At 31.6% G+C, this 21,876-nt stretch overlaps 1 protein-coding gene across 3 annotated transcripts in view; it reads left to right on the top strand.

Annotated features, from left to right (window-relative positions):
* Positions 1-21,876, top strand: part of LOC115886425 (afadin) — a 136,681-nt gene that overhangs the window by 5,733 nt on the left and 109,072 nt on the right. For all 3 annotated transcript variants that reach the window (XM_030905562.1, XM_030905561.1, XM_030905560.1), the window contains exon 2: positions 14,225-14,345. In XM_030905562.1, the coding sequence (XP_030761422.1) occupies positions 14,232-14,345 (114 nt within the window). In that variant the 5' untranslated portion in view covers positions 14,225-14,231. The remainder of the gene's footprint in view (positions 1-14,224; positions 14,346-21,876) is intronic.

The raw sequence follows: 21,876 nt of genomic DNA, 5'->3' as shown, positions 1-21,876 counted from the left end.
CATTAGTTTTTGGTGGGGGTGGGGGGTTGGTAAGGGAGTATGGGAGGGGATTAAAAATTTAAAAAAATCGTAACTCCAAAATTACAGTAGCTAGCGAAACGCGGTTTTCAATTTAAGATTAGGAATAATATTTGCAACGAAATTTGTAATAACATCAAAATCAGTCAAAGTCGCAGTTCGAGATAATTGAAACTAAAAGAACTGCCTACCAACTTTTTATTAACATATTTTAGTATGAACGGCTATACATTCCTCCCGGCGCCAATTTTTTGTAGAAATTAAAAAATGTGAATTTATAACTTATAAAAAAATACGGAATGTGGATAACGTTGGAGGTGGCAACATTGCATTCTCTCGAAACACTATAAACAAATTTCCGGAGACTGAACAAGCGGCACTCAAAAGTTTTTCAATATTTTCCGGAAAATGTCAAGAAAAATTTAAAAATTTCAACAACTTCATGGGCGTGTTTCTGAGGTCGAACTATACTACCTGTTAAATTTATTTTTGGGACATACTGTATAACAGAACAAAAATACTACAAGCCTTTTATTAGTCATTGGTAAGATTTTTTTTTCTAAATTAATCTTTGACAATACATCATATTTATCTTCTTCTTTCTTTCTAAGTTTTGTCTAGTGGTAATCTTTTAATTTACTATCTTAAATCTGTAAACTATAAATGTGTCGAATGGTATTCGACACGTGCATGCCCTGACATAAACTATAGTGATTTAGTGTTTCACTGGAAGGCATGTATACATTTTATAGGTGTTAATTGGTAGTATTAGTTCGTTAAAATCTCTCTCCATTATTAATGTGCTGTTTTGTTAGGTTGTTTCCTCATTTAAAAGTGCTAAAATATTTGGTGTCCAAATTTGTTTAGAAATAGTTAGAAATATTATAAGTTCCTGTTCTAATTAACAAAAAGCGTAATTTTATGTTAATTTTTGTTTTTTTTACGTTTTTTTTTAAATTTTTTTATTTATCTTTTAGTACGGATGAACTGGAATTATTGGGACCAATCAATTTGACATTTGTTCTCTATATTTTTGTTTACATTCCTAATCAAGCATTTTCTATACATTGATATCATTGTACTCAGGAGACCGAGCTCTTTCAAAATCTGAAATAAAAAATGCAGGTCCGTATATAAAAAAATTAAGTTGGCCTCTGTATCTCACAAATTATCAGGTAATTTGAAAATCTAAAAATACAGTCAGATAGCCCTTATAAAGTAGCTATGAGAATGTGCAATTAGTTTTTTGATTTTCTTAAAAGTAACGACAGGAAAAAATAAAATTCATTTTCAAAAAAATCCGTTTTTTTCCAAAAAACTCAGCAATCCTTGAAATTATTAAAACTTTTTTGATGGCAGCTTGGTGAGCATCCCAAAGCGCAACTTTGCCAAAATTTAACCATATTCGTATCTATTACAATTACCGAGATACCAATGCTCGTACCTCGAATTTGTAGCACCCTGTATAGATGGCGCCATACTTACATCAAAATTAAATTTCTCATGTCAAAAAACTCCCAAATACCAATTTTCATCCAAATATTGACGTTACTTCATAAATTATTTGGAAAAAATCGAAATAAAAATGAAACTTCTACACCCTGTATCTCCGAAACTAAGCATTTTAGGACATACATTTATAAGAACTTTTTTACTTATTTTTATCTGCAGAATACGCTGCCGAAGTTTCCGGAATACAGTTCGGACCACCCTGTATATCTCATTATATTTCTAGATTTGAATATGTTATTTTTCTGTATTTTTTTGTCAATTTTTTCGATGTTTTACTTAATGGTTATTCTGTTATTCCCTCCGGAGATGAATCCAACAAATCAGAGATCATTAAAATCTGTCTAGCCGTTCTTGAGTTAGTTATAGTTTTTATGTAACGTATCTTTGGTAATAAATTAATATAAATCATATTGTTTAATGGTTATTACTGTAATTAATTCTAATTAAATGATTAATTTTATATTGTTGATAATTTTATTAACAATAATGCAGTGATACATATACATATATCGTGTTTCATTACTATCATTACTCATGTTTTTTTTTACGTTGAAAAGGCATGTGACTCAACGATTCCAGAAATTTTTAACTGGTTTGGCAACATTGCGAAATCTTGATGGTGACTAGGGTCAATGGGATTAAAAATGCGAGATTTCCAAGAAATAATAATCTCTTAATTCGCGATGACGTCACTGATCTTAAAATAATTTTCGAGAATGAGCTTGTAAAGTGGTGGAAATTCTCCATTAATGGTTTGTGGAATAATTTTCAGATTTAATTGACTTAAATGACTATAATAATTATTATCTTTCATAATATTGAAGTTATAAAGAATAAAATACTTTGTTCGTGTTTATTTGTGTCCTATTTTTAAAACCAAGCGCTTCTAAAGTCCCGTCTGCACATAAAGTTTTACCTGTCAGTTTTGCTTCGGTTCAAGTAAAACGGACCGTTTTTCATCTACTTACACACAATGTTCAAATTGATACGTTTTAACTGAGCAAGTAAGACTGACAGTTAAAACCTTACATATAAATGGGGAAAAAGGAATTGAGAATTTGTGTTATTGAATAAATTAATATTAAAGTTAAGAGAAAGAATTTCTTTTACAAACATAAACCTTAATTAATACACGAAGTAAGTAATTATCTAAAATATATTTCCACGATAGCATTTACAAAATCTCACGCCCATTGAACATACCCATAATGAGTATCTCTGGTATGATCTCAGAGAAAGAAGTAAAAATAGAGGCGCCTTAACATATGAATAATATTAATTTGTAGACAACTGAAACAAAATCACTATTATTTCTTGGAACAGAATATAAGACCAATTTCAAAAGTTTGGGTATTTTCAGTGAAATTTAATTTTGACTGAAGATTCATACTTCGTTAAAATATAATTAGATTTTCACGTAAATAAAAATCAATTGATGTTTGTTTAACGAGTGGCTATCTGGTATGGAAATTGTCGAAGAATGTTATAAAAATTTCTGCGTATAGAGAAAGTTGGGCGTAGTTCCGTCACAGTTTTTCTGGTCGGCCGACCAAAAACGTGACGTATCAATCATGGCAGAACGGCAGTCGCGCCTAAGCTCTGCTATTTCCTTCTTTTTTCGCGCATTCTCTGTATATAGCTGAGAAATCGCTAATTACAGCCCAAACAGGTGTTTTGCTACGTCTCCTACCGTAAACAATAAGCGTTTTCATTAATAAATAATTACAGTTAAAGATTATATACTCTCGGATCGTTTGCACACACAGAGAAATAAGTAAACCTAAAGTAAAGTTCGACGCTAAAATTGTGTGGAGAAAAATCGAAGATTTTTCGTGATTTAAGAAGGAACAATTTTTTGCATTTAGTATAGTCAATCTGGCATCAAAAAAGGTCTAGACTCCCATCAAATTACCCCCGCTCTCATACTTTGGCAGTCGTAAGTCCACTGGCAAAGCTTAAATTCGAAAAATCGATCCCCTCACCCCGCCGTTTTTGAGAAACTGAAAAAAATTTTGAATTCGATTTTTTGGCTGAACCGTCGGCCTCACAGAAAATTTTATGGAACAAAAAATGAGGAAAATTAAATTCTCTACATTTTCATCTCTAAGTAACAAACCTCTAAAACCTACGGGGACAAAGTTAGAGGGCGCCAAAGTCACTCTAACGCAGTTTTTCGCATTTTTCCGGGTGAAACCATTTTTGTTACTGTCGCAAAATTTTTAAAAGTAAGGAGCATAAAAAAATCTATCAAATTGATGTGTAGGACTTTGTTTTGGTTTAAGGAGGGTCAAAATCGCTTGTCAAATTGAGCGTGGAGCTGAGATATGCGGGCCGAAACTCATTCTCTCGCCTTTTTGTTCCTAGCATCGAATCAATTGCTTTATTGTTCTAAATTAAATGGCCGCAAAGATCTAACGAGGTGGTTTTATGTTACATGACAGCACCAGAATGAGACCGTTTGAGGCTTTATTGAGAATTCGTTCTATAACCTTATCCAGTAAAACAATCCGTGATAATTTTTTTTCTGTTGGATTAGTGTAAATGGGACTTAATATTTATCTGAAAACTTACAGACAAACAGACACCATGAAAATATTTTGTATAATTGTGAAATTAAAAAAACTTTTTTTGCCGATCCTAATAGCCTACCATACCTGTTGGTATGGTTGGCTAAAAAAAATTGGAAAAATTCCTTTACTTTGAAACTAAAAGAACTGCCTTCACAACTTTTTATTAACATATTTTAGTATGGGCGGCTATACGTGCCTCCCGGCGCCAAATTTTTTGAGGCATTTTTGATAATGGTTAAAACGTCTCCTACATCCATTGCTGTTCTTGTAAGACTACAATGGCATATATTTTCTTATTCTACGCCTTTTAATTAGTAAATAACAGCAGTTTTAACAAAATCGGTGACATGAAGAAAATCACCAATTTTCACAACGTAATATATGCTTTAAAATTCCTTGTAAGTCATTTATCAGGTCGAAGCGGCAACAGTGTATTTACTACTTCCTGTCAAGAGTCGTTTTCTTCGGAGAAAAATGTTCGGCTTGAAACAAAGGACATATTTAAGCAAATCGCGCAGTATTTCCGTTCAGAAATACCTGTACGGATTTGTTGCTTAACTTTTCTACGATTTTTTGCAATCATAGATATATTAAAATGGTATATTTGCTATAAACCTATTTCTTATCGTGCTATTTTGACAACTTCTGGTAAACGTGATAATTAGTGTGATTAATGTTATCCCCTCCTGACTTTTTTCCTAATTATTTATTAACACTCTGCATATAATTTTCAAGCAACATATTTTATTTGTCCAAACTTCCCAACGTATCATGCTTAATGTAGATATATTTCTTCTTCAAAGAAGCCTGAGAAAATATTTTACAAATACAAAAAAGTGTTCTATAGAAAGAGAAACACCACTCATTCTTTTACGGAGCCTTTGTGACTGACAGATGTCACTTTTTGAGCTAACAATAGTTATTGTTAGGGAAGCAAACAATGGTACCTTTTATTGTACCTACCAGATTTTCGAAAGATTGGCAGAAACTCAAAAATGTTTGAAAAGGGAGAAAGAAATCTTTGATAGTATTTTTTTAATGATTATTCTCTCAATATAGGGTGTTTTTAGTTCCAAAATTCGAAATATTATATTTGGTTTTTTTATTTTAATTACTTTTTATGTAAATTTTGGTGAGTAACAATAATGTACCTACAGGAAACAAAGCAGAATCAGATCTATAGCCCGTCTAGAAAGTATCCGGAAAAAAGAAAGCAAAATTACAATTATCGATATATATTTTTAGGACTTGAGTGAAAAAAAATTATAACAAATTATTAATTTTATTTACTTATACAATCTCCATTTAACTCCAAACACTTAACTAAACGTCCAGGCACACCCGAAACTCGATCCACACCATAATGTTCAGTGGCGATAGTCCAGGCCTGTAAAACTGAACGAATCGAATCTTGTTTATTTCGTGGAGCTGCTCGTTCCACTTCAATCTTCATTAGTCCCCATATATTTTCAATGGGACTAAGGTCTGGTGAAGCTGCTGGCTATGGAATTGTTGCCAAATGGTGTTCTTGCATCCAAGCTTGAGTATAGGCTTGACTATGGCATCTTGCATTATCCTGCTGCTATTACCACCACCCCTCTGGATATAAAACATGAGTCGTTTCAAGAAAACCATTTAAAATACCAAAATATTTTACACTATTAACAGTTCCATCAACTATACACAGAGGTGTCACCACGCTGAGATATTGCTCCCCAAACCATTATTTTTGTGGAAAATTTTGAAACTTGAACGGTAACATTTTCTTTTGATAGGATTTTTAGGGTTTTTGATAGGATTTTTTTATTTTAAAAACAACTTTCGTCAGAAATAAAAACATTATTAAAATTATCTTCATGAAAACGTTGACAAAAATCCATTCTTCGCTGCCTTTATAGAGGTCTTATTGCAGGGATTTTTTACAGAAAAAAAAATACATTAAAATTAGGAAAAAATAAAATTCCGGATACTTTTTAGACGGACAACAAAAAATTAATTATTATAATTAAAAATCAAGTTTGTAATATATTTCATCCTGTACTCATCGATGATTGACTTAAGTCGAAGAATGTTATAAAAATTTCTGCGTATAGAGAAAGTTGGGCGTAGTTCCGTCACAGTTTTTCTGGTCGGCCGACCAAAAACGTGACGTATCAATCATGGCAGAACGGCAGTCGCGCCTAAGCTCTGCTATTTCCTTCTTTTTTCGCGCATTCACTGTATATAGCTGAGAAATCGCTAAAGTTAAAGATTATATACTCTCGGATCGTTTGCACCCACAGAAAAATAAGTAAACCTAGAGTAAAGTGACTAGATGTTATTCAGACGCGATGTTCGACGCTAAAATTGTGTGGAGAAAAATCAAAGATTTTTCGTGATTTAAGAAGGAACAATTTTTTGCATTTGGTACAGTCAATCTGGCATCAAAAAAGGTCTAGACTCCCATCAAATTACCCCCGCTCTCATACTTTGGCAGTCGTAAGTCCACTGGCAAAGCTTAAATTCGAAAAATCGATCCCCTCACCCCACCGTTTTTGAGAAACTGAAAAAAATTTTGAATTCGATTTTTTGGCTGAACCGTCGGCCTCACAGAAAATTTTATGGAACAAAAAATGAAGAGAATTAAATTCTCTACATTTTCATCTCTAAGTAACAAACCTCTAAAACCTACGGGAACAAAGTTAGAGGGCGCCAAAGTCACTCTAACGCAGTTGTTCGCATTTTTCCGGGTGAAACCATTTTTGTTACTGTCGCAAAATTTTTAAAAGTAAGGAGCATAAAAAAATCTATCAAATTGATGTGTAGGACTTTGTTTTGGTTTAAGGACGGTCAAAATCGCTTGTCAAATTGAGCGTGGAGCTGAGATATGCGGGCCGAAACTCATTCTCTCGCCTTTTTGTTCCTAGCATCGAATCAATTGCTTTATTGTTCTAAATTAAATGGCCGCAAAGATCTAACGAAGTGGTTTTATGTTGCATGACAGCACCAGAATGAGACCGTTTGAGGAAGCACCAGAATGAGACCGTTTGACCGTTTTATTAAGAATTCGTTCTATAACCTTATCCAATAAAACAATCCGTGATAATTTTTTTTCTGTTGGATTAGTGTAAATGGGACTTAATATTTATCTGAAAACTTACAGACAAACAGACACCATGAAAATATACGTATCATATAATGTAGATATATTTCTTCTTCAAAGAAGCCTGAGAAAATATTTTACAAATACAAAAAAGTGTTCTATAGAAAGAGAAACACCACTCATTCTTTTACGGAGCCTTTGTGACTGACAGATGTCACTTTTTGAGCTAACAATAGTTATTGTTAGGGATGCAAACAATGGTACCTTTTATTGTACCTACCAGATTTTCGAAAGATTGGCAGAAACTCAAAAATGTTTGGAAAGGGAGAAAGAAATCTTTGATAGTATTTTTTTAATGATTATTCTCTGAATATAGGGTGTTTTTAGTTCCAAAATTCGAAATATTATATTTGGTTTTTTTATTTTAATTACTTTTTATGTAAATTTTGGTGAGTAACAATAATGTATCTATAGGAAACAAAAAAAACATTAAAATTAGGAAAAATATAAAATTCCGGATACTTTTTAGACGGACTATATGTTGATCTATTAACGAAAAAAAAATATTATAATTAAAAATCAAGTTTGTAATATATTTCATTCTGTACTCATCGATGATTGGACTTAACATTATTAATAAAAAAATATAGCCCCGATTCCGTTAAGCCATTCTAATATCTTCCGATAAACCTAAAAACATTTTAATAAACTTCAGAACAGGTGGCATCCCGTTACGCTGTATGGCGTGAGAACATTTTTTCCCAGTTCACCTTTATGCTTAATTACAGTAAAATTACTTATTATCAGAAAAAAATACGTACGAAAAGTACCAAAAGACATATTTGCGTGTTTTACATTATTTAAACAAAATCATTTTGCGTAATAGCGATCCAGAGTGTTAAGATCCAGTTTTCAAGAGATTTAAAACCAGTAAATTATTTTAAATTATTAATATTAAGATAACAGTACTTGAAAAGTAAAAAAACGAGGTTTAACAGTACTGAACGGTAATAAATATTCGTAAAATCTGGTTTATTGTTACGTATTATGCAGATAAATAATGGTATGTTGTTATTTATAACGCAAATTTACGTATAACTTTGTAAGGGGATAAAATATTACTTTCATAAAAGGTTAAAGAATGATATTTTTGAATTTATTTATTTATATGCGAATAAAATGTTAAGAAGAGTTATAGTATTATGATTATTACTGATATACAAACAAATCATCATCACATTCTCAGCTTATTCATAGTTGAAACCATTCACATTTTTTCCATTCACATTCACCATTCATATTTGAAACCACGAAGCTTAATGTAAAATTTAATAGCAATCAAGAAAATTGGATGCTGCAAAATTAAATTTCTATCATCATAAAATCAGATGTTACAATATTATTTATAATCTTCAATCACCATTAATATATTGCTGAGCAACGACCTTTGTCAGTTTACTACCGTGTAATTACTTCACAGAGTTCATTGATGCACCGTCTATTTTCATTTTTTTCCTACTTTAATAGACGTTGCGAGATGGTAAACAATAAAATAATTGAGTCTAGTTAGTGCAAAAGTAACCGTTGCACTAGGAAGCTGGCGAAACGGTTCGTGGGAAGTGCACCGTATCGTAACGACAAGTTTCCTTTTTTATTCTATTTGGGCGAGACCGAGAAACATATTTACAAAGTCGTCTATCGGTATTCTGAACTTTCTTTCAACAATTTTAATTTTTATTAAAGTCCATTTTATTTTCTTCAGAAGACTCCGATAATAAATTCACGTTGTTTTATGTAAATCAACCCTTTTTCTATAAAGTTCGTTGTTTATAAAATTTTTAAACAACGAATTTCATAATAGAATTTAATAATTTAATTATACAGGGCCGTCTCTTAAGTCAAGGAAAATCTTTGATGTTTCTCGGTCGTAAAGAATGGGAATCCTCCAACGGTCTAAGACAAAAACGAATCAAAAAATAAATTATCGAGAAAATATGCACCTTGAAGTTAAACTTTCGCCTAAATAACAATATTTTGTTTTCCCTGGTATAATAGACAGTTGGGAATTTTAATTTTTATTAATTTGAAAAGAGGTGGGATTCCAGGACCGATATAAAATTTCAGGAATATGTAAAGACTTTTTTTCTGCTGAGGTTGAAATACCAGATGCGACTCAAAAGTGGCTCACTTCTATAACTAGTTTCTTTTTTCGGATAAAAAAAAACGATATTTGGTATGGTAAAATATGACATAAATTAGGATTGATTGACGTATTTGATTGTTTTTGGTCACTTCCTGTTTTACGGGAAATTACTATAACTTTTGATTTAAATGGCAACCTTGGTATATTTTTACTTTATTTGATAGAAAATCACACTCTGAATAGAATGACAAGTTGTGACATTTTCGCTTAAAAAAATTGTATTTTAAATTTCAATCTAGAGTGCCATGGTTGTGTTAAAAACAGTAATTTTTAATCAAGGAGCCTTGAAAAAATATATTTGAAAGTCTAATGTTTTTGTTTCTTGTCCTGGCCTGTTAAAAGATGCCCAAATCGTATTTTTAATCATATCCCAATTTTTTCAAATGGAACAAGGGTGTGTCATTAGCATATTTGGAAAAAACATTTTTTGACATATGTGTCATTCTATTCAGAGTGTCATTTTCTATCGAATAAAGTAAAAAATACCGAGGGTGTCATTTAAAAATCAAAAGTTGTAGTCATTTCCGGTGAAATCGGAAGTAACCAAAAACAATTGAATACGTCAACCAATCGTTTTTTTTTTATCTGAAAAAATAAAAAAGTTATAGGGGTGAGCCACTTTTGAGAGGCACCCGGTAAGAATACTACCAAATAAAATACTTGTTATACTTATTTAAGAAACACCGAAAACACCCTGTATAGAAAAGTTTGGCAACTGCGTTGTAACAAAGCCATAGCTAGAGAACAAAAAGAAGAAGCAAAAAAACAAATAAAACAACTAACTGAACTTCGATCTTCAATTTGACGCGTATATGAACAATATCCGACGCAGCGAGAGTATTTAATGGAGTGGTACCCGGCGTACCAGCACGCTCGCGAGCAGTTTTAAAAGGATTTTCATCTGCCAGATGGCGGTACCCTCCATTTAAAAGGCGTACGAGACCGGCATACGTAAGCGAAGGAAGAGTATGGTCAGTGCGGGGATTTCTGGCGAAGCGGTCAAGAAAGGAATGGACACGCGTTTTTGATATTCAACACAGCGGATAAGGCGCGACAGAAGGTACTGTCTCGATATGGCGTATCGAGACAAATCTACCAAGCTTGAATTGTGTAGAAAAATGTTTTAAAACCGAGTACGTGAGTGGTGTAGAAGCAAACAGGTACTTATTAGTAAGAAATTTCAAGAAAAGGAAAGTGACATATCTGACAAATAAACTTTCTGCATTCATTATTGCAAATGGTACCGCTAAAAATTCTAAAATCCTTTAAATACAAAAAATGTTCATTTTTTAATTTTCTATCTAACAAAGGAATACTAACAGGATGTTCGATTAAAAAAAAAACTAAGTTGTAAATAATGTCTATACTTATGTGGCGGATTCATCTCCAAAAAATTTCTTTATGGGTATTTCGCCACTGCACTGCAAGAAAATACTGCTTGTCAGAAGTTATATTTACAGTTATACAAATTTGACTAACAAAGAAAAAAATGCTCAACGTTTCGGAAAGTTTATTTCTTTCCGTCGTCGGAAGCAAAAAAAAATACAAGGAATAAAGAAAACAACTGTTTAAAATATTTAAATTCAACTATTCGAGAACACTTTACTTTTTTAAAACAAATACGTCTACAAGAAACCGTTGACGTTCTGTTAAAATGACATTATATCCAAGTTAAACTTCAAAATTAACAATATTACTACCTGATAACAATTACTTAATAAGATAAAACCAAAAAACCCCAAACTTTCTGTATGATTATTTTTAAATTTTACGTATATTATGTTGTTTAAAATCAAAGAAACGATTGCCATACATTACTAACATCTACAAATGCATGAGATTGAATTAAAAAAGCCTCTTTTGTTTTTCGTTTTGAGGCTATTGCTGCTTTCATTTTAATTTTGGCGTTATTAAAATTTATTCTGTGCCCTGTGTCCCATAATGCTGACAAATCTTAGATTTGTGAAAATCTCCCTTTCTTAAATAATCTTTATGTTCTTTAATTCTAACATTTAAGGGTCTAGACACAATTAGGTTTTGATTAGAAATATGATAAGCGTAATAATCCAGCAGTCGGACCTTAGACTATTACTGGCTCTAGACCAAGATAGGATTTCGAAGATTAGTTTAAAACATGTTTAGAACAAATTTTAAACATAATCCTGAGTTTAGAACTATAAAAACACGTTTTAAAAAAAAAAAAAGCATCTTTTTTTCAACCGTGGTATGTAAGAGGCATCTAAAACCCTTGTTAATTTGATAACATAACTACAACCTACTTTATTTTTCTCTTCAAGCATAAACGCATGATTTCTAGGTTCATATGTCGGTTGCTTCCGTTATTATATAGTTAGTAAAGTAACAAATTGCGAAAGACCATCTTTTTTGTGTGGCTTTTCCGCAGAACAAGGCTATCCCAGCGAATAGCGCGTTGCAGAATTGGAATTATGACTGTTGGTAAACTAGAAATTTCTCTTAATGAACAGCGACCGGATGATAATTACGCTTAAAATTAGGTCCTGCGTTAATTAGGAGGTAATTTTGATTGGTCAGTCGGTCGGTCATTCTTTAGTCCTAAAATAACCACATATTAAATTATTACGAGTACACTCTGTACACAGTAGACCATAACTTTTTTTAACTTGAATAAAATATTTTTAGCCGAGCATACCAATAGGTATGGTAGGCTATTAGGATCGGCAAAAAAAAAGTTTTTTTAATTTCACTCACAATGAGTTATTTGGGTCATAAATGACCTAAATACAAAATATTTTTGTGGTGTCTGTCTGTCTGTCTGTCTGTCTGTCTGTCTGTCTGTCTGTCTGTCTGTCTGCCGTCTGTAACACGATAACTCAAAATCCGCTGAACCGATTTTAACCAAATTTGGCACAAAAATACTGTGGCACCCCAGAATCTGGCCATTAGTTTTTGGTGGGGGTGGGTTTTAATGAGAGGTATATAAAATATGTCTAGATTTGTTATGAAGTATTTTTAAATTGTTGAATGACTATTTCTTTGTGTAAATCGACTAAATATTAAAACATACCTGAAAAACACCTACACACAATACCTCCAGAAATAAATTATTTGTCATTGACAGTGGTTTGTCAGTTAGATTATATATCAAGTTTTTAGATAATTTAGGGATCAGTTCATACAGCCACCTTTAGATACATAAATATTAGAACAAAGGTTCGTTTAAACGACATTAGTGAATTAGCTACACAAAGCGATTTTAGGAAATTCGTCCTCTTAGAGAGTAAAATTATGTCGGAACAATTTGTTGTATGAAAATTCCTTACTATGTGGTCTAGAAGAATGAAATCCTACAAAAAGAATTAGAAGAGATTTTTGAAATTCATCAACCAAATGGGTAAAGTAGTAAAAATTTATATAAAACTTGGTGACCTCTGGATTATACACATAAAAATTGGCACAAAGGATCATTTAAAAGACATGAGTTAATTATTTGGATAAAGCGATTTTATGAAATTTATAATCTTAGGGAGTAGAATAGGGAATGAAAGTTTGCTGTACGAAAATGCATTACTATAACATTAGCAGTATAAAATTTTATAGAAGGGTTTATTTAGTGACACATCAATAATATAAACTTCTATATTTCTTCTTCAATTATCCTTCAAGGAATAAAAAATAACTATAAATGGAGTATTAGTGCTCTTAATAAACCAAAAAAAGACTGTAAAAGAATATAGTGGATATGACAAAAGACTAGGTTCCCAACCGTCCCGATTTAGCCGGGATTAACCAGGAATCAGAAAGTTTGTCCCGGCGAAAGTTTTGCCTTGGCCGGGACCTGAAAACTAAAAAAATGTGAACTACACACATAATTTATTTTATTTTCTAATATTTAATGTCTTGTCTAATATCAGTTAAAAATCCGCTACATGCACATTATTTTTACTTTTCAGCTTGCATGCCTAATCCTATTCACCGTGTCATGCTTACCTTATCAACAGTTACACCGTATACGCGGACCAAATTACCAAGTAAAGGAGTGAATGACATTATGTGTAAATAAAAAAGTGTATATACATGACTTAAATTAGAATTTCAAGAAAACGGCTCACTCACCTAGGAAAGTTATTTTTATTAGAGGGCCTTCGCGCAAATGTCGAAGTAAACTGTATAATTTGTACGATATAATTTGTTAAAATAAAATATTTTCTATGTGTAATAACATAGAAATGTCGTAAGAATGTAAATAGTACCGTGGGTAATGACAGATATAGGATATAAGCTTATAAAAAACAATTCTATATGAACTGCAAGTCGTAAATCAAAATTGTAAATAATCGGATAAATATGGTTTTGTTAGAGAAATAATTTATTTTGTAATAATTTATCAGTTTTATTAATACAAATAAATGTGAGAATTAACTATATGCTTTGGAGTTTACCCTAAAAAAGTTTAACAAAGATCATATTATATGATTATTGTATAATGATTGTAGTATTTTATTAAATTATAAGTAAATATTTGTTTCCCCACACTTATTTATACATTTTTATCTATTGATACTTATGAGTTTACGAACTTACTTAATGGTGTATAATTACGTATATAGAAGAATATAAGAAGTATAGAAAAGAAAGAAGTATATATTGAAAAAAGGTGTGGCTATACCTTTTGTTATGTTTTATGAAGTATTTTTCATAAAACCGTTTAAGATGACTATCTATAAAATTATAATGAATGTTCGCAAAAAAGCGGCGTTACCAACAGTTGGAATTATTCTTAAATTTAAGGAATTTTTGTAACAGTATTTTGTTACGTAAAAATAAACACTAATGTTGATTTTTCTGTTTTTGTTGAAGGGCCTAGATGATCGGCACTACGAACGATCGCAGGGCCCTCGAAAGGGAGGCCCTGCGGAACGTCATCAACCAATGGAACGCCAACCGTTTGGACCTGTTCGAACTGTCAGAACCAAACGAGGTAAGTAATCTATAGTTGTCCAGGGATAGAGTTAATAATTATTTAATATCAAAAATACCAGATACACTACAGAAACCTAAGTCCAGTATTTTTCTGGAATTCGTAATGTCCCCTTGTTAATTTTTAAGTTCTGACACAAAGTATACTGCTGGGCTCTAGATTTACCACTTCTAAACAAAACCAATTGTAGAATAAATAATAAATAAGATAAAATAAGCTCATAGAGAAAAACACAACAAATCCTGAGAAAAACAAAATAAAAATGGGGATTTATGATGTCGAATTCTGTCTGTAATGCATGGAATACATGGATAGCATTTTATTAAACAAAAAAAAATATTTCTATATATATCACATTGTAGATCTCAGTCGAAATCATACTTATTTTCTCGATGGACATACACTAAATGTTCTGTTTTCAAATTCAAAATATCTAGAATGCCTTTTAAAGGGATTTCCTTTGTCTGGAATTGTTCGTTATTTCGGAAATGTATATTTTTTTGGTCCGCTTGAGCCACCATGAGACAATGGTTGCCACTCATAGGTTATAAGGGCTTGCCCAGCCCTTTTTGTCCAACCAGTCAGCCGTGGTTCCATTCGACGGAATATTTTTTTTCACTATATTATTATGTGCGTAAATTGATCGTTACCTTTTGAAATTATCGATACTGAAAAACAAAAGCCTTTTAAAATTAAACTGGTTTAACACGTTAAATCAAATTTTATGTTGTTTTCAAAAAATATTGTCTAATTTTTTCTTCCCCAAATCCCCAATAAAAAATTCTACAGACGTATTAAAAAAAAGACGTCGAATTGAAAATTTGATAACACATCTTAAGAAAAAAGTACCAAGGAGAACGTGAAATTTATTTATTTAGAACCCCAAAAAATAAAAATAAACTTGCAAATATTTTTTTTTTCAAAAATCTTCGGATGTAGAAAAAAACCATTACTCATTTTTTCTCCCTTTGACCGACCTGATATATCCTCTAGATTCCGAGATCCCATGCTCTGCAATGATGAGGCTTGAATTTAAGACACCCTGTACACCACAATACTGTATCAGAATAATTATTGTTTCGTTGCTCCTTTTCTTCTGCTATATCTCCCGTGATATGGTGACGTATTATTTATATAGGGTGTCCCAGAAATAAGTGCAAATATTTTAAAGGGGAGTAGATCTCGATAAAAGAAACATATTTTCTCTTTATCGTTTTTCAAATAACTCCAAAATAACAGAGTTATTTTACTTTGAAAATTTCCAAAAAAAAATTATTTTTTGCTAAAATTTTGAGAACCACTAGATCTTTTCTGGATTTTCTTTCTTGTAAATTTAATCTGATACCTATGTTGCCATATTATCAAGAAATTATGTTTTTTTAACTAAAAACTAAAAAAATTTCCAAAAATTTTTTCTAAAAATTTCGAATTTTAAAATTTTTTTTTTTCGGGAAAAAACCTCATAGGCGTGTTCCTTTACTACCAGTTAAAATATCTGCACTTATTTCTGGGACACCCTGTATAAAGATACCTATAAGTATATCTACCTGTAATTCAATATCTGTATACCGGATGTAATGGAGTATACTTTGACGTATAGGCGGAGCTACTTCATTATACAGGTGCAAAAAAGTATTAATTTTCAAGGAATTTAAAAGGCATCATCCCATGAAGGTCAGTGTTACGCAAGTTTTTAAAGGGACTATAGTGATATATCAGAGAATTAAGTAAACATAGATGCGCTCTGGTATATCAAAACGTTGAATTATGATTCGGTATTTTTCGATGTAGTATTTTTACTTTTCTGAAGGTGTCATCTTATGGGACCTGTTACCCTGTACAGAGTGTTCCATTTTTGCGCATTTTATGGAGTTTTTCGTTTATGAGTAGGTAAGATGAATATATACAGGGCGAATTGTAATCTCTTGTATCTCGGTTATCTTATAACTTATCGAAAAGGTGAAAACTGAATCACATAGAGTTTTTCACGTAGAATCCAGTGGCGTAACGTGTTTTTCGCTGGGAGCTGTCATTTTTATAAAATATCGCCCAAAATTATGTTTTTAAATGGGATACCATGTGTAAAACACACGAATATATGGGACACCCTGTACACACATCTGCTACAGAAAACTCTGATGATAATAAACACTGACCAACTTAAATGCTACAATTGAAAAATCTCGAATTGTTGTGTTACTTGAGTTGGAAAAACGAAAAGAAAAACCGACTTCTACGGTGAAAATATCAGTCCATTTAAACAATAATCGTAAAATAGCCGCTGGCCAATAAGAGGTCACGCATTTTCCGAATAGTAGGTTAGTCAGTGAGACGCGCAGACTTACAAGGTAAAGGGTAACGACCTGATCGACAGTAAGTCGTAGGCTTTTCGAGAAAGAACGCTAGTTAGAAAAAAGAAAAGGATCTCAGGTGGCCAAGTGAAGAAACAATGACATCGGTAGGTACAAAGAGTAAAAAAACTGGGAGCAGCTTACGCCAACTCGGCCAAGTTAAATGGATCTTTAACATTAGTAAATACATTCGAGTCAAATTATCGCTATGAATCGCATGTTGCAATTACAAATAAACCATATTCGAAAATGTCAAAAGTTGACATATGATATGTCATTCTCTTCAAAGTGTCATTTTCTATCGAATAAAGTTAAAAAATACGGAGGGTGCCATTTAAAAATCAAAAATTGTAGTCGTTTCCGGTGGAACAGGAAGTGACCGAAAAGAATTGAATATGTCAATTAATCCCGATTTACGTCCATATACTAACATACCAAATTTCTTTTTTTTATCTGAAAAAATAACAAAGTTATAGCGGTTTTCAGTGTCCATCTTGCGGCTGTTTATTGAAATATCTGACTTATGTATCATGAGACTTACTCGTAATGTTAATACCGACCAAACAACTAACTTAAGACAGTGTCTATTTAGAAAGATTTAAATATGTGGGAGTAGTCGATCAAAAAATACTTCTCTGTATGAAGTGACCCAATCGTTTCAAACTATAGCGAGCCATAGATTAAAGTATAGTAGTTTCGACACGCGAATGCAGTAGGAAATATGGCCGTTGCTCGGCAAAAAGCCGGATATTAATCTTTTGGCGTGGATATTGCGAACGAAACAAGGGTTTCGAAACGGGTTAAGAGCGTTTGGAAACGAGACTTGAGGCTAATAGGTGCCATTGTACTAGCTCGATGAAAGAATAATGAAAAGGTGATATAGTATTAGTCAAGTTGTCATGCGACTAGCAAAAGAATAAAAAAAAATAAAAAAGGATTGAAAAATGCTTGATTTTAACTGACATCATTTTCCTCAACTTTTACCCTTAAGCACAAAAGTACGAAAATATTATTATTATTATTAAACTGACATAAAGTGTCAAATTCAACGACCGTAACCGTAGTTTCTGGATATATAATTATTTATAGGTATTACTTTTAAATCTTTTTATATTATTTGCAACGATTTAAATTTGTTTAAAAAATTATTTGTGGCGTTCGAAAAAAATAACATTTGGAGTAAAAATTACTTTTTGTACCTCACCTGTAATATCGAGCGTACAGCCTCACCAGAAAAGTATCATTTTTACTCCTAATACAACAATACTATTATAATATAATCTAGGTAAAGATCAAGGGGTAAAGATTAGATGTCTAGGCTTAGTAGTTGTTTTTTTACTTTCCTTAGGTGCTATAATATCTTATCAGACTAATTTTTAATTTAGCTTCTAGCATTCCTGGTAGATTACGATAAAAAAGGACAAATATTTACTCAGTAACGAACAGTTAAAAGGTGTGCTAATTGATTATTAATAGAAACTATTGTCGAAAGTGTCTAATAATCTCTATTGTCATTAAACAATATTTCATTCAAATGATTGTGTTAAGTGCACATCTTTGTTTGATGGACAAAAGAAGTACATAAAAATAGAGAAACGAAATTATAAAAAACCTAGGTATATTATTTTTCACGATAACTAATCATTTCTCATTTAGGTAAATAAAATTAATTATAAATTATCTAAATATCGTTTTTAAAAACGGAATATAGCTCAAAGAAATAAAAAAATAAAGAGGAGCTCATAACGTATGAGAGTCTAACCACCTGGTTTACCACAATTATTATACCACCCTTAAAAATATTTGCACATACTTAAGACTCACCCTGTATATTAAACATAGGGTATACTATGTTAATTTAACTGAAGAAAGGTACCTTTTAAAATTTCTATTTAGTTAACCAAGAACAAAACAGGAAACCCATTGTTATAGTAAAAAAGTAACGTGTCCTTTGTATAAATATATGTATCTATTTAAATGGCATTCGTATTTCGGAGCGATTGTTAACTTTGAAAACGATAAGAAAGTAGGTGAAACGTCTTAATTTCGTTCAAAATGATGGTTTGTGTTACTTTCACGATATTACAGAGTTGGCTAATGGTTGTGAACTCGTTTTTGTCTATTATTATAAACCAACAAGTTGAATACTTCGAATTCGTTTTTTTCTGTCGAGTAATTTTCTTCAAGAAAACAATTATGATAATATTTTATAATTTGCTGATACGATTAGTCGTTTACTACGTGTAAATTAAAGGTTTATTGACTATGTTCAATTGTTTTTGACTTTCTTCCTTTTCATTTATTCACCGAAATGATTTATTTTTTGATTTTTAAAGTTCACCCTCCATATACAGGGTGGTCCGAACCGAGGGGTAAATTGCAGAGGGAAAAGTGTACACCGTAATTCCCTTGACTCAAATAATTCCTCAGAATTCAAATCGTAATTCCTTTGGAATTCAGGGGAATTCCTGGTCTTCAAGGTCAAGGTAAATCATTCAAGGTCTTCCTTGGAATTCCTTGGTATGAACTTCGTTAACTATCTTTCAGTCTGAACCAGCGTTGCCACCTCGGTTTCGCAGTTCCGCTATGAATTTTCTGGTGATTTTTATAAATGTCTAATGTCTCTATAAGTACTAGATCTAACAATAAAAAGTACTATTACGAGATTTACGTTTTTTTAGTTAAATTTTAGTACCAATAGGGGATCATGAGGTAAAAATACTGGAAATATGTCGGCACTTACTTATTAAAATTAATTTTTCTCGGGATTTTTTGAAAATGAGAGGACCTAGTTATACTCGTATCTATAGGAAAGGAAATTAATAAAACTTCAGTTGCACGTCATAATACGATCACCAGTAAATTCCATAAGATTACGCATGGTATCATTGATGAAGTGCACCTAAAGTTGTATTAATTTCCCTATAGTATATACCTAGGTATTATTCCGAGGAAATGAAAAAATCAACTTTACACTTTCTGGAGTACTGAATAAAAAAATCTTATGAGGGTTTCTTTAAAATGGCGAAATCAGGGAACGTTATAAGTAGATCTCTCGGGGGTGGTTCGGCCGTACTATTGGAAAATATTTTAGATATATAATCGAGGGTACAATATTAAATTAAAAGAATATCTAACCTGTAGATATTTGATATTGGGAAATTTTGGAAGCGAAAACGAAAAACGGATAGTAAAAAATCGCCTGCAAAACGTTTTTCTTTAAATTTAGTACTACCTATTATAGTATTCATGGTTTACTAATGTTCGTTAATTTTTTATAAAGTTGCTTGTAATTCCTCTTAATTCCTGTGGAATTCCTCTAAATTTCTAATTCTATTCAGAGTGTCATTTTCTATCGAATAAAACGAAATATACCGAGGTGCCGTTTAAAAATTTAAAGTTATAATCATTTCCGGTGAAACAGGAAGTGACCAAAAACAATTGAATGCGTCAATCAATCCTAATTTATTTCATATACTAACATACTAAATCTTGTTTTTTATTTGAAAACATAAAAAATTATGGGGATAGCCACTTTTGGGACGCACCCAGTATAATAAAAACAGTACCGAGTTAAATAAATGTAGTTTTTATTTTATCCACTTCCTATCACCTTCCTTGCTTTAATGGAACAGATTTATGTTTTCTCTAATAATTTACATAATAAGACATCACTTAACCAGACAAAAAATTACAACAATCATATTTTTTTTTTCTCTCCCTGTCGCCGATTCTATTATATCTGTAGAATAGATCCTGTTTTGATTAATATTAGGGGTTGTAAATGTTTGACTAAAATTAATAATTTATTATTAATTTCAAAAATTACGTAATTGCGATTATAAAATTTCTTCTATAACGGCAGAGTCGTCAGGGAACGACCGTTACGACAGAGACAACCTATCTATCGCTCGTGTCGCACTCGTTATAACCTAAAACAATTCTTACGGAAATAACAAGAATTCTAGTAATTCCTATGGAATTTTGGAATGAGATGTAATTCTATGAATTATTTTAATTCTATGGCTAATTCCATTGAATTCCTTGGAATTCCTGTAGAATTCCTTCATAGTGTACACCATAATTCCTCTGCGGTTTACCCCTCGGTCCGAACTGTATTCCGGAAACTTCGGCAGCATATTCTGCAGATAAAAATAAGTAAAAAAGTTCGTATAAATGTATGTATTAAAGTGCTTAGTTTCGGAGATACAGGGTGTAGAAGTTTCATTTTTATTTCGATTTTTTTCAAATAATTTCTGAAGTAACGTCAACATTTGGATGAAAATCGGTATCTGGTAGTTTTTTGATATGAGGAATTTGATTTTGATGTCAATATGACTGCTACTTGCAAAGGGCGTCACCTACATATTTTTTAACTCGTTTGAAGAGTAATAACTTTTTGTCCATACCTGTATAAAACTACTGAGTAAAAAAATATACATTTACGATATGTTTTACGTAAAAAAGATCTCTTGGGAAAAATCGCTACGAATAATGGTTCTCGAGATATTTGGAATCGAAATTATCAATACCTGTCATCATTGACATAAATTAAACATGCTGACTAAATAGTTATTTGACTGAAATCATAAATTTCAAATGTTTTGTGCCAAAAGTTCAATAGAAACTGTTTTATCATCATTTTTTTCGCAGAAAAATTTATGATTAATTTAAAAAAAAAATTCCCAAATTTATTATTTCAGTCAAATAACTATCTACTCAACATGTTTATTTTTTGTCAATAATGACATGTACTGACTATTTCCACTCTAAATATCTTGAGAACGGTTACTCGTAGCGATTTTTACCAAGAGACATTTTTTACGTAAAAAGTCACGGAAATGTATATTTTTTCACTCAGTACTTTTATATAGGTACGAACGAAAAGTTATTACTCTTCAAAACCGTTAAGACACATGAAGGTGGCGCCCCCTACAAATAGGAGTCATATTGACATCAAAATTAAATTTCTCATGTCAAAAGACTCCCAGACACCAATTTTCATCCAAATATTGACGTTACTTCAGAAATTATTTGAAAAAAATCGAAATAAAATTGAAACTTCTACACCCTGTATCTCCGAAACAATGCATTTTAATACAGACCAAACCAAACCAAATTTTCATACCGTTTAGAGTAAAATTAAAAAAAAACGGACTGTATGATGAGTTATAACTCAA

This window comes from Sitophilus oryzae, unplaced genomic scaffold, assembly GCF_002938485.1.
Source record: "Sitophilus oryzae breed Bouriz unplaced genomic scaffold, Soryzae_2.0 scaffold_488_pilon_pilon, whole genome shotgun sequence".
NCBI lineage: Eukaryota > Metazoa > Arthropoda > Insecta > Coleoptera > Curculionidae > Sitophilus > Sitophilus oryzae.
The sequence above is the reverse complement of the archived record's forward strand: the minus strand, read 5'-3'. Positions and strand labels throughout refer to the sequence as shown.